Source organism: Protopterus annectens, chromosome 8.part0 (assembly GCF_019279795.1).
Source record: "Protopterus annectens isolate FY-2018-M chromosome 8.part0, PAN1.0, whole genome shotgun sequence".
Taxonomy (NCBI): Eukaryota; Metazoa; Chordata; order Ceratodontiformes; family Protopteridae; genus Protopterus; species Protopterus annectens.
The window spans coordinates 1,621,652,664-1,621,666,947 of NC_056741.1; the positions used below are offsets into that span (position 1 = coordinate 1,621,652,664).

The 14,284-nt window shown below is 36.8% G+C and overlaps 1 protein-coding gene across 2 annotated transcripts in view; it reads left to right on the plus strand.

Moving 5' to 3' along the window:
• The first annotated feature begins 218 nt into the window (after positions 1-218).
• Positions 219-14,284, plus strand: part of LOC122809561 (stabilizer of axonemal microtubules 1-like) — a 369,246-nt gene continuing 355,180 nt past the window's right edge. Inside the window, exon 1 of one of the 2 annotated variants that reach the window (XM_044081149.1) lies at positions 219-477. In XM_044081149.1, coding sequence (XP_043937084.1) covers positions 404-477 — 74 coding nt within the window. In that variant the 5' untranslated portion in view covers positions 219-403. The remainder of the gene's footprint in view (positions 478-14,284) is intronic. The other variant, XM_044081150.1, reaches the window with a different exon arrangement.

The following is a 14,284-nucleotide window of genomic DNA, read 5'->3' on the forward strand; positions in this document are numbered from 1 at the left end:
GGCTAGATGAGTTGTTTCTAGTTATCAGTGTCACTCCACTCACTGCTGTGTTACTACAGGCAAACAATCAGTTTGGGTGAGCCTCGCCCATGCTTTCAAAGGTTGTCATAATAACCTTGATTTGATTCGACTGAAGATCAAGAACTTCTTTTCATATTCAAATGACTCTTTCTCACTTCCTCCTGTGGAGCAGGCAGGAGCCATAGCAACTAAGGTACACTAACATCAGCCAGTTTCTAACAAACACTTGCAAATAAACATGCTTAGAGGACTGCACAGATTTGATCAAGCTGTGCAGACTTATAATAAGATATTTTCCTCTGTTTTATTCATCTGTATCTCTTTCTGGAAATTCCATATAGCTACGTTGGCACTGATTTTTGTCTGAGGAGACCATCCCAAAATGACCAAAACCGTCAATTCTGATACTGCAGATTTTCCTGAGTTTGCCTGTCTCTGTGAACTTTGTGACTGTGGGTAAGTTTCATATTCAGTATTGACAACTAATATATCACTGTCTTTAAGCAATGAAGTACAATTACTTGTTTTGCAGAGATTACTTATTGCATAGACAAATAAGTAGGAGAAAGTAAAAGGCAAACATAGCAACAATGCAGGCAGTGATTGTATTAATTTATCCAGGAATCAACTGACAGTCATATATAAAAAAGGGTGTATGTAAGGAGAAAATAATTATGAGTCCATATCAAGATTCTGCATTTCAGAAATTAATAAATACAGTCTGGGACCAACAATGATTCTCTGTGAGTGGCATATTATATAGGTTATGTGACTGTTAATGCCAGAAAGAAGACAACTATAAGACCTGAAAAAGGAGTGCTAAGAAATAAATTAATTTGTAAAAAAAAAAAAAAAAAAAATCTGATGCCAACTTGTAGTGCAGTCAGCTGAAAATAACTAAGAAAAAATGGAAAGGTTGTTCTGGAATCACATAGAGGAACACTATTTCAGAGAAAGGGTGGTGTACTTGTGGATCATTCTATCAGCAGAAATGACAGTGCTAAAGTCACTAGTGATTTTAGGTAGAGTATGAATAAATAAAAGGGAGAATTATAATTAGTTGTGGCAACACAATCATGAGTAAGCTACAATTTTTAAAGTCAGGAGGTTCAAAAACCAAAAAGGAAACTCAGGAATGCCAGCTAAATCATTAGTCTTGTATCATTCTTCAAGTAGTTGCTCTTCACTTCTAGACAAATGTGAACTGCAACAGGATCCATGTCCTGGTGACTTGTTCAGTTAATTCTGTGCTTTATTTTGCTGAAGCTACGATGAAAGTAAGTTTAGGTCACATATCATAACATAAACATAAAGACATGCACGTGCGCACACACACACACGCACACACACACACACACACACACACACACACACACACACACACACACACACACACACACACACACACACACACACACACACACTCATCATCTGTCCACTCAATCTAGTGTCACCCAAATTAAAAGTCCACATTTTTTGAATATTCACCACTGAGGGCCACATACTGCCAGTACAAGGGGATGGATAATCCAGCCACAATACTAATAGTCCAAATACCACCTTTTTAAATAGCAAGATAAAAGACAATGCAAGAGAAAATGGACTTACTGCTAAAAATTCTGATAGTTATATTGTCCAAAAAGGAATTGCTACTTTACAGTCAGTTTTCTCAAATGTTCAGCACAACATGAAATCACAGCACAAATGCACAAGGACATAATTAATCCATCAGTTGTTTTTCAAATAAAAAAAAAGTTTACATAAGAAATAAATGTGTGCATCCCATAATGCAAAGCAATGTACACAAATGTAGCATCTGCATTCTGTTCCACCCTTTTGAGAACTTTGCTGGTAGCTATGGCTGTTCTTCTCCTATTGTCACCTAAAATAATGATTTTGTGTGGAAATATGACATTAAAAAATGTGATGTCATAGACAATACTTTCAGATTCCATAATGTATAACTATGATGGGCCTTACTTAGTGATGTGTACTCTGGCTTAGATTTCTTAACTTGACTTCAACATTTTGTATCTTTATTCAAATGTTAAACCAAGGTCCCATCTGCTTGAGTTGGTGATAGCTTAGGTGGATGTAAAAAAGATACCAGAGCACCTATCGGAAAGAGTAGGGGAAGTCCAATGATACCCTGGTCAAATTTCCACCATTAGTAGAAATACCACCTCTGTTCTTCCCTGAAAAGAGTCTGCTAAAGTAATTGTTGTTACCTGTCAAAAAAGAAAGGATAGATAAATAAATAAATGATTAACACTGTTATATCTTTAGCTGGCTGATTTCATATACATAACCAATTTCTCTTTTTAATAATACATGTTACTTTGTTAGGGGAAACCTTTATCCAGTCACAGTTATGGGGCTCCAGCAGCAAACAAGCATTAAACCTAAAAAACAGAAAGTCAATATTGAGTACCGTGTCAGCACTAGTATTTTGCATTCATTAAATATTAATGGTGTCCAGGTGCCCATTCTGTGACTGTTTTCTAGGTTTAACACATGTGTTGACATAATAGTCAAATGCCACTTTGAATAGTATAAATACCTGTGCCATCAGCATACCTCTCAACCTCTTAAGCAAGAAATCTGGACAAAGCAATAAATAAAAGTGGGACAAAGATCCAAAAATAGGGGCAATTTTTAAATATTGCTCTTACAAATTTAGACAGTTGATACAATAACAGGTTTTGCATTAGCATGACTTTTCTGAAGGGTATGAAGTCTGAAAACTCAAATGTCTGTCATTATTTTTTAACTTCAGTCTTTAATGATTTGCCACTAATTTGCAAGAAAAACAGAATTTTATGAGAAATGGGCCAAAAATATAATGCAAAAATCTGTACAGTTGAGAGGTATGGCCATCAATCTCACTTCGTGACAATGCTAGACATGATGATATGAGTTAAAGCAGACATGCAAGTGACATCATCAGGCAAGCATGGAGAAATATTGGATGTTTATGGAGAATATAACTTACTAGACACTGCATTTTTTATCACCACTTTCTTATCAATAATCCTAAGACGGCATGCAAAATTTATTTAAGAATTTGGCAATGGAGGATTTTCCTTTTGCACACGATCTTTAAGGCCACAATTTTAGCAAAGTTTATCTTTTCTTCTTCTTGCTTGTAGACTTACAGAGTGATGCTCTCTCCACGTTTTAGAGGGGACTACATTATGTTGAGAAGGGAAAATTGCTAAAGATGAATCAGAAGACAGGGAGCAAACTAGGGAGTAAACAGGTTGGGGATGGAGGACTCAAGGATAAATGTTTGAGGAAGAGGCAAAAAGAAAGAAAGGCCAATTTGACTAGAGAGGAATAAGAATCTGGAAATTACAATAAAGTGTAGGCCTTGCAAGAGGTGGAAAGGAGGGAGTGTACAGGAAGACTATCAAAATTAAACAACAGTGGTGAGAGCAGAGAAAGCACAGGCTGAAAGGAAGTAGACAAACGTAGTCAAAAAAAGAACCACAAGCTTTTTAAGTATTCAGAAGAAATGAGGAAAGGAAGGACAAACTTGGCCTACTGAGGAAAAGTGAAAGAGAGACCATGGGAGATCCCAAAGTAGAAGTACAAACTGGAATATAATGGGCATATAAGGTCAGGAAGGTAAAACAAAGGTTTTTGGGTATACAAAAATGAGGAAAGGAAGGAAAGGCCTGGCTAGGCTAAGCAAATATAGAAGGCAGATCAGGGTAAACTTGAAAAAAGTAGGGGAATCTAAATGAGCAGTTTGCTTCAGTCTTTAAATGGAAAACAAGTAATGGCACCATGCATGGAGAAAGGCCTAGGTGACTTGAGATCTGTGGACAGATGTCAGGACAGAGACAGATGAGGTGAAGCTATAATTAGCTTCCCCTTGGGAAGACAAAACAAAGGAAACAAGCTTCTTTCCAGGCTTCTCAGGAATCTAACCATTGTGTTAGCAGATCCCCTGGTCAGCTGATCACAGTTCATTACAGGAACGCATGATGACTGGAGAAAGACAAGTATGGTACCCTTGCACAATTGGGCAAGTAGGCAAAATCAAGGAAAGGGCCTACTAACCTAACAGAAGTGGTGGGGAAGGTCATGGAGACAATCCCAAGAAAAAGGCTGGCTGCATTCCTAGAGGACAACAATCTTCTGTCTAGCAATGAACCTGGGGTCATGGCCAGAAGGAGTTGTCAATCAGATACAGTCTACTTTTATGACTAGGTACTGGAGAACTTGACAAGAGTGTACTGGTAAGCATAGTATTTCTGGATTTCACCAAGGCATTTGATGGACAGTTGCATGATTGAAGGATAGGATGCAGTGAGTTGTGGTAAAAGGGATACCATCAAGAAAAAGGAAAGCAACTAGTAGTGTAGCACAAGCATAATTTCTGGGTCTTCTGTTCTTCAGCATTTTTGTTTCAAATATGTTTGAGAGAAAAAAGAACTAACTCAACACCTTTGTTGATGACTGAAAGACAGGTGCAGTAGTGGAGGATGGGGAGATGGAATAGCTTATGCAAGGACTTAAAAAGTCTGACCATGTGGGCAGAAAAGATGGCGGATGAGCTTCACTGCAAACAAATGCAAAGTACTACACCTGGGCAGCAGGAACCCAGTTGTGAAGTATCACCTGTGAGAAAATGGAAATTATGACAGCAGGGCAAGAAAAGGTGCAGTTCATTACAGCAAGTGACCACTGAACAGACAAATACTCCATTTCCTCTTGCTGTGTATTCTATGGCTCAAATGACACAATTGAAAATGGAGAAGCATAATCACAGATGGATGTGAAGAATCCTATACAGAGGTAGGATTGTTCCCTTTTCTACATGATAATATAATTTCAGGATTGGAATATATAGATAGTGGGGGCATTGAAATAACATTCCCCTAGATGCTTATTTGCTGAGAATTGTTGGTTATTTATTTGAATTTACAGCAATTGAGACCTTGCTCTGTTGAGAAGTTGGCCTTTAACAGATTTGACAATTACTGGCAATTTTGACAGCTTGAACTACATGTGCCAGAGCTAGGCTAGTTGTTTGTTAGTGGGAAAAGTAAACAGAACACTTGTGTTTACTCAGGAAAGCAGACTCTGAAGCAAAGAGATAATGCTCCTGATCTACTTTTCAGGCCACACCTTCACTCGGTTCTTAAAATCTAAACATACTTCTAATAAAAAAATAAATAAATACATTCACAACAAAAAACAAATAAATAAATAAAAAAATACAAATGCCCAGAGCAGTATATCCAACAAAAAGTAGATATTATTATCAATGCCAATAATAAAATGGTTCTACATAAATCTAACCTTGGATTTAAATAAACCCTCCTAATCTTATGGTAGCCAATGGAACTCCTCATTTGCTCTAATCAAGGAAATACTTGATCCCACACAGTGGGCCAGGTAAGCCAAAGCACATCTGCCTAAAGTTCCAGGCCTGGTTCTGTGTACTACCAGAAGCCCTTCACTTAATGACCTAAGTGGATATATACAGACATAGAGAACCACATGACCTTTTAAAGTAGAGGAGACCCTGAAAATATTGATCTCACTGCAAGAAAGAGGCACCCCAAAGACGACAGTCTTTAGGAGAGCTAGACAGAAACCAAGATGAACAATTCTGAACTCACTGCAGGATATTCATCACCGCAAGATATTAATTAGAGAGCTCTAGGTATATAGCACTCTAGTAATGCAAACATGATACAATGAAGTGAATATACAGGTGTCACCAAGAGCAGAAGAAGGAGATGTTCGAATCCTGGTTATATTTCTCACATGGCAGAAAATGACCTAATAACTGCTGACACTCCAATCCTTTAATGCCAGAACATTATCTAACACTGTCATCTAATATTCTAGCTTTAATGGAAATGCTAACTGATTCTCTACAAACTACAGTTAATAAAAAAAATTGCAAGAAGCAAGCAGTTACATGGACCAGCATAGCCTTAGCCTTAACTGTTTTAACCTTCAGTCAAAGAATTCTCAACCAAGTGAGGTTGGAGTTTAAACAGTCCTCTGAGCTGATGAAATCAAACACCTGGCCCCAGGAAAAGGAAAGGTATACATTAATATTATTGGCATAACAGTAATACCAAATAGTTTTATCTAGTATGACCTAATCTCAATGACAGCATGTACAGATGGATAAAAGAGTGATAAATTGAGCTGTATGGCACCCCACACTATAAATGGTGCCTCTAAGGAATTAACCCCAGATATCACCCCATGAGGATGTGTACAGTGCCACACATGTTGTGAATACTGTGTGCGTTGCTGGAGGTCACAGAAGCAGATGGACAATAGGCTGCTGGAAGAAGCCCATAGGAAAGCCACAAGAAAGGTATGTAAGATCATGGAGATACAATATGACTGGAGACTAGAGGGAATGAAGCTTGTTAGAAAGTAGAAAAGAGGGTTGGGACATGAGAGAGGTCCATGGATCATGTTGAAGAGAGGAGAAGAACTCATCCTGAAAAGGAAGAACAGGAGGTGGTGGGAGAACAAGCAGAAAAGTTTTGGGACTAACTACTCCCTGAGTCTCTAAAAATACTTCTTCATGGAAAGGGTTGTGGTCCCATGTAATAAACTACTGGAAATGAGTACTTGGGTGTGCCTGCCTTTTTACTTGATTGTCTGGGCTTGTAAGGGTAAGTTTTTGCATTGTTTTGGCTGTTTTAGAAACTTTTAGTTAGTGGTTCAACAGGTCACACAGTCACTATTGGTACATTAGGTGTCCTGCCATCTTTTGCATGACATGTTAAACTGAGGTCCCATCTGGGTTGATGGCAGCTAAGTGTACATAAAAGATCCCACAGCACTTAACTCCTTTTTTTTTTGTAAGTGAAGTTCTCTAGTGTACTGACTAACTTTCCCCTAGTAGTATAAATACCAGATTGAGTCACCAATGCAAAAAGACTAATAGCTGAGTAGGACTAACCCGGACAACATAGGATAAATATAAACATTAAAAATTTAAAAAATCGCACTTGTATTACTTGAGGCTCCTATATTCGACCTGGCATTTCACAAGTGTCATCTAGTGCACTTTAGAAAGGATCCAGATGTTCATTATCGTCTATGCCTCATCACTCCCCATGCATTTCCTCTTGTGTTTTACAGACTAGACCTAGTTTGTATTTCATATACCACAAGAGAAGTTCTATGCAGTAGATTCTGCTTTGCATTCTCAGTTCAGCTTTGCAATGTATTGAGTAATAACACTAGAATTTTACTACTTTCATGGAATTATTATTATTTTTACTCTGCTTTTCCTTTTATACTTATATCATTTACTTTTCTGTTCATTATTTTATTTTAACTATGCATATATATGTGTATATATATATATATATATATATATATATATATATATATATATATATATATTTCCTTATATACTTTTTTCCCATCTAACTTTACTGAGATATACTATAACTGAAGGAATCAGTTGATGGACCTTTGTCCATTTGTCTCTTATTAGTTTTTGCCCTTCATTTATCTAGACTTCTGTTCACAGATGTAAGAAGTTAGATGACCCCAATGTAATGCCCTGCCTCTTAGCTCTTCAACTGAAAAGCAAAAAAAAAGGCTTGAAGAGAAAAATAAGACTTCTACTTTTTTAAACTGTAGCAAGCTTATATATATATATATATATATATATATATATATATATATATATATATATATATATAAGCTTGCTATAGACACACACACACACACACACACACACACACACACACACACACACACACATATATATATATATATATATATATATATATATATATATATATATATATTTATATATATATATATACACATATATATATATTGCTTAGGTAAGTTTTATTGACAGGAAATGTTTACATTACCATTGCTGTGCTGAAGTCACACAGGTATACATTTTCTACATTCATTCATCAGGATCAGCTACTAATGAACTTGCACAAGACTTGGAATGCATTCATGACAGGATGGGTGAACATAAAAGGGTTAAACATATTCATGGTGCTATTGTTTCTCTATTACTAGTTTTGTCTCCAATATTGTTTACTGTGCCCAGCTCTGTGGTACAGAGACATGAAGCCCTGAGTGTGACCCAGGTGACTGGGGTTTAACTGGTAGCTCTGGCACTAGAAGAGCTAAACAATGATAAGGAGCAATGAAGGGGCACATCCCACTGTCCTTTCCTGTAGAGCTGAGAGGATTGTGAACTCATGGGCACACTCAGATGTACTTTCTGTATATTAAGTAACATTCACTGTAATCTTGGATGTGCCTTGTATAAAGACTTTCTGAAAGTACTTTGCAATAGCTTTTGTTCTATTTCAGTCTAGAAATTTTTTTACCATAGACATTTCATGGAATTTCTGACATCCATAAACTACTGCTAACAGTTCTATTTTTATCTGAATATACTTCTTTTCTGTGTCTCTAAATACTTTATCTCAAAGGCCACCATTATCCCCTTGCACAAATGTGGTACTTCCACAGATCCTCAGAAACTGAAGACCCATTAGCCTGACTAGCCTTATCTACAAGGCCATGGAGAGAATTATCATGGACCTTATCAACAAAGCTATTGGTAATCTCTAAACACTTGACCCTACTCAAACTGGATTTCTCAACGGGAGAGCATGCCTGTTAAACCTGGTGGACCTCTTTGAGATCGTCACAAAGGCCTCAATGAGGGGAAATGTGTGCATACAGCCTACCTTGACTTAGCCAAGGCTTTTGACACTATCCCCCACTCAGGCATAATTGGCAAACTCACCCAGATAGGTATCAACCTGTATATAATTAGATGGGTTGCTGACTGGCTCAATGATATAACCCATATAGTTAAAATAGGGGAATTCACCTCCAACAGCAGACCTGTAACCAGTGGTGTTCCACAGGGACCAGTCCTGGGACCTCTACTGTTTGGAATCTATTTCTCCGAAGTACAAACTAAAGGTGTGTGGCTGACAAAGTTTGCTGATGACTGCAAACTTGGAGTGGGCATAGCATCTCCAAACAATGTCAACATCCTACAAGAGGGACTTACACAAACTAATGGTTGGTGCCAAAGTCATGGCCTTAAACTCACTGCAAAAAAATGTATTAGCATCCCTTTCAGTAACAGCGATGCTCCTGCTAACTATCACATAAATAACAACACCCTAAGTATGCACTCAGTGGTGAGAAACCTGGGCGCACAGGTTGACAGCAACCTCACCTTTGATCACAATGTTTCCACAGTGGTAAGAAGGGCATTCTATATTGCTCATCTCATAAGTAAGGGCATTGCCTCCAGAAAAAAAAAGAAGTTATAACCTCCCTGTACTCTTTCCTCATCAGACTAGTAATTGAGTACAATGCCCCTTTTGGTATGTACCCTTTCAAGCACCTGCAACAATTGGAGAGACCACAAAGGTTTCATACAGACTACTCAGAGGTGATCTCTGCCTTGCATATAAGGCAATCTTTGACCCTGCTCTATTGGAAATGCTGTATATCTGTAAGTCAAATGTTACACAGGTTATTGATTCTAAAGGCCTTAACCTGGTATGTGACATTAATAGAACCTGCTGGATGGACAGATTTGTCTTCCAGAGGTTACCACACCTTTGGAACAGACTCCCATTTCATGTTAACCAGAGCAATGTATTGGCCCTCTTCAAATGCAGTCTGGACGATTGGATGGGGAGCCATAAATTCACCCCAGGGCTTACACCTATGTCCCTCTTGGACAGGGGTGATAGGTGTTGATTGTTGAAATAAGGGTAAAACTTGGCTAGGCTTGTTAGGGCCCTAGGGTCATTAGCCTAGTGACCTCATATGATCCTATGATCCTATGAAATGATTCACTTACTTTTAAGGTCGCAGCTCCTGTACCATTCTTACTCATACATTTTTACATCATAACTATTATTTATATCACAGTATCAAAACAATGGTGTATCTGTAACTTGTTTATTGATTATTTAAAAAAAACTTTTCCTATATGAGATTTCCTTTGCTTGCTGCATTTTACTCTAACAGCTTTCTTAGAGGCATATATATCACAGACAACTTGAACATAAATGTTGCACCTTTCCTGAAACCTTGAAGGCTTGTTTGCCTTCTACCTTTGGTATTTCCACAACTGCTCTGACATTTTCTGTGTTTGTCTTCAGTGATGCTTATGTTATAATATGTTCAATGTATTTTGTCACAATTAAGTTAATTTGCTGTTATTAAACTTGAAATAATGCTGCCTTAGTCTGTTTAGTAGTTGTATCATTCTCTCATCATGTGTCTTGTATTTAAACCCACACTAATAGTTAATCAGTTATGCTTAGAGCAACTTCCAAGCCCTCAACTGCCTAACTGGTAGCTCTTTTGAATACCTCTGAATGTGACAACATACCAACTGGAAATTTGTAACTTCTAAGTGTATAGTTTGGGGCATTTTTGTTCTAGGTATATCTGACTGAATTCCTTGTCTGTGTCTTGCTTTGACACTCTGATTTTGTTTTTTGCTCCTAGCTTCTGACAAGACAAACAATAAGTGCTATGTCTTGAGATATGATATTGTGTTTTTAATTTTAAATCCACATCAGTAACTTTTTCCCAGTGTTTAGGTGGCACATTGGATATGTTAATAAGTATCCAGCAATATTTTCTATACCTTTCAACCCCAGTGTTTCAAAAGTAGCTTCAGACACATTCAAGGCTCCTTCCCCATCTATGTCCAGTTCAATTTCAACATTTCACCTTTTTCCTTTTCAGTATTTATTCTCAAAACTCTGGCTTGCATTCCTTACTCAATTCCTGTGATGCATTTTCAGTCTTTTCTCTAGCAACTTTTTTTATATTAGGTGTGCCAGCAAGTAGCTTAATTTTATATGTACTTTCAGCAGTTTGCAAATTGTTGAATACATTTGTTTTTCCTTTTGCACAGCTTTACAAAGTAGTTCTTTACAGCACAGGTTATGCAAAATTGATTAAAACAGGCCAATGTTTCTTCCCATACTTGCAACCACACTACATGAAGATTGCATTTCAGCTGTACCTTATTTACTGGCTCCTTTCCTTTTTTTCTATATTGCTGCTGCAAAACACTTTTATTCTACATTTCATTTTGCCTTTTTATTTCACTCATATTTTATCTCATACACATCCACTCCTGTTAATTTTTTTAACTGTATACTTGAAATTTCACTTGCTCTGCATCCATCTACAACTTTTGATAAGGTCAGATCTGTTTCTTTCAGCAGATGGCTACTTGTGTGATATCATTAAAGGATCATGTGACCCACTAAATTCACCTCTGGTTCAATTTTTAATCTCAACAGCATAAGCATATGTAGTGTCTATCAGACCGTTTGCCTTTATAAAGAAAAAAATGTAAATAAATGTCAAGTTCTTCCTAGGCTTTTATTAATACTTGAACCTCACCTTAATTGCTGCTGATTTCCTCAGTCCTTATTTGCCTACTATGTCACCTTGAGCAAGTCACTTAACCAGATATTCCTCACTTGTCACCCCTGAAAAGGGACCGTGTAGCCACTGAGCCTACCTGGTTAATAATTTATCGTTGTTATTATTATTATTATTATTATTATTATTATTATTATTATTATTATTATTATTATTTGTCCTTCTCCTGTTCAAGTTAAACAAATTACATATATTCAAGATTTCTTCCCCAGTGCCATGCAGCAGTATGTATACTGTACTTTTTCATGCTTCTTAGTTAACCCACTGGCAATAAGGAAGACACAGAATTTCTGAAATCAAAGCTTCCAGTTTTCTGCTAAACTATTGTGCAGCAAGAACATTCCCAGTTGTTGTAGCTGGACCATTTTTCTGCATTGACTTACACTTTTAACTTCTAAACATATATATTATAGATACTATATTAGTCTACTTGAGGTGTTTATTCAGACTACCTTCTAAAAAAATGTGTAAGACATGGCAGGTAACATGCTGTAGCTACTCCTTAGCATATTTAAAGCTTTACACTTTGTATACTGTTGTTATCGCATCTGTCTTCCACTCCTATCCATAGGTGATGAAACCTGTAGTTTTCCACTGCTTTGGAATACAAAATATAAATTGTTGTTACATATTTCTTCAATAGCTATATCTCCCTAATGCACTCCATCATGTTTTATCCTCTCAAGCAAATTGGCTGGAGGGTAATAATAATAAAAAAACAGAAGTATTTTCAGAAAAAGGGACATATCAACAGTACAGAATAACTATGTCAGCATTCCTTACCCTCTTCCTTGTCCCCCAGCCAATATCTCTACAAATCTATCCAAAAAACTGGTCCTCAACATTCCCCTATGGCAGATTTTTTCAGACTCCTGGGTTTTAAACGTGGTGCAGGAGAATACATTCCCATGCTCCCAACCAAACAGAATATTTTCCACAGGTTCTTAAGTCTTTACATACCCAGAGTCATAGAACCAGTTCCTTAAGTCAAAGGAGCAAAAGCTTCTATTCCAGAATGTTTCTGGTACCAGAGAATGAGGCCTCTTGAAGACCAAAACTAGATTTTTCATTTCTAAGTCTCTGTGTGAATGTTACAAAATTCAAACTGTTGACCTCTCAGAACCTGATATCTTTCTTTTCTCACATCAGTTACTTAGTAACTGTAGTCTTAAAAAAATGTTTGCTGTCATATTCCTATAACCATAGGCTTCGGGAAAGTTCTAACGTTCTCTGTTTCTGGATCACATTATCAGTGCTATGCATTACCCTTTGGTTTATCTATAGCTCCAATGATATTCACAAGATGTCAGTCCCAGTCACAGCTTACCGCAGAGTGAATAGCACTGAATGGCATTCACATCTTTCCTTATTTAGACAACTTGCTTATCTTTGCAAAGTCTTTACCCTAATGTCAAGAGGCATTAATATGGATTATGATTTTTTTTTTTTGTCTAATCTATGCTTCCAGGTAAATGTTGCAAATTTCTCCTCGACTCTGACAGGATTGTGTTTCTAGGATGTTTTAAACTTCCTTCTCTTTAAAAGGCATTTGCAATACAAGGCAAGATGGATCTTTCTCTGGAATTTTCCTGAACATCTCCATCAGTCTCAGACTTCTGCAAGAGAATTTATTGGGATCTTAGGGATTACATCTTCAGTGAAACTCATGATATCTCTTGGTGGATTACACATGAGAAAGATACAGTGATTTTTAAAACAAACACATGGACCCAGCATTTCATTTTCCAGAGTATCATATTCCAGTTTAGAGTGTTATAAAAAGGAAACTGCATTGGTGGAGACAACAAATTCATCTAAACCAGGTCTTTCATTCTTTCCTGAGAACCCAAACCAATCTGTCACGACATATTTTGTTTTATTTTACATTTGTTTACCGGGAAAGTCCGACTGGACACAGGTACTTTTTCAGCGGAGGCCCAGAGAGAAAAGCTGCAGATAAAATTACATATTTCAACAGGTAGAAACCATACAGTTATACAGCATAGATACTAGTAGTACATAATAGATAGGATAAGATAACATATATCCAAACTAAATGAGGAACATTGGAATATAGTTTCATGTGTAGGTAGTACCAATATAATACATATCTTACACATTTTGTATGGTACTAAATAAAAATAACATTTTTGAAATGTTATTTATGTTGTTTAAATAACATAGATGTGTTAGATTTTGCTTGTTGAACAGTTTTCAAAGGAGTAAAACTGCAAGGTCTACAGAGAGTTCCAAGATGGCTGCACACTGATCAACATCTTAACTTCAATTCTCACAGTGTAAAAATAGAGACTAAAAAAGTGCCATTGAAACTTTTTTGAGGTGCAATCCTAGTAAGTACTTTGAATGCCAGCAAAGAAGAAATTTGGAAAACTTGAAAGAAGATCAGAAAAGTTGAAAAGAAAGCACTGTATGGGAAGGATTCTGCAGCTGTTCAGCAAAAGACAGTTCAAGCTTCAGCTATGGTTCAAGACATGGTTTCCAGCAGTTTAGAGAAAAACATCAAATTTACTCAAAAGTGATTAAATAAATGAAATGTTGAAGGAAGATATCAACTCAAATAACAAAAGCTGGAAAAGTAGAAGAAGCTTTACCTGTCAGTTGAACTGATAAAACTGAAAAATCAGAGGTTTAGATGAAGAAAAAGCTGTCTGAGTATGATGCTTCTCATGTTTCAAAAATAGCTGATTTAGAGGATAGGACACAAAGAGAAAACTTGAGATTTTTCTGATATATCAGAAACTAGAAGGAAGAGACTATATTCATTTTGTGA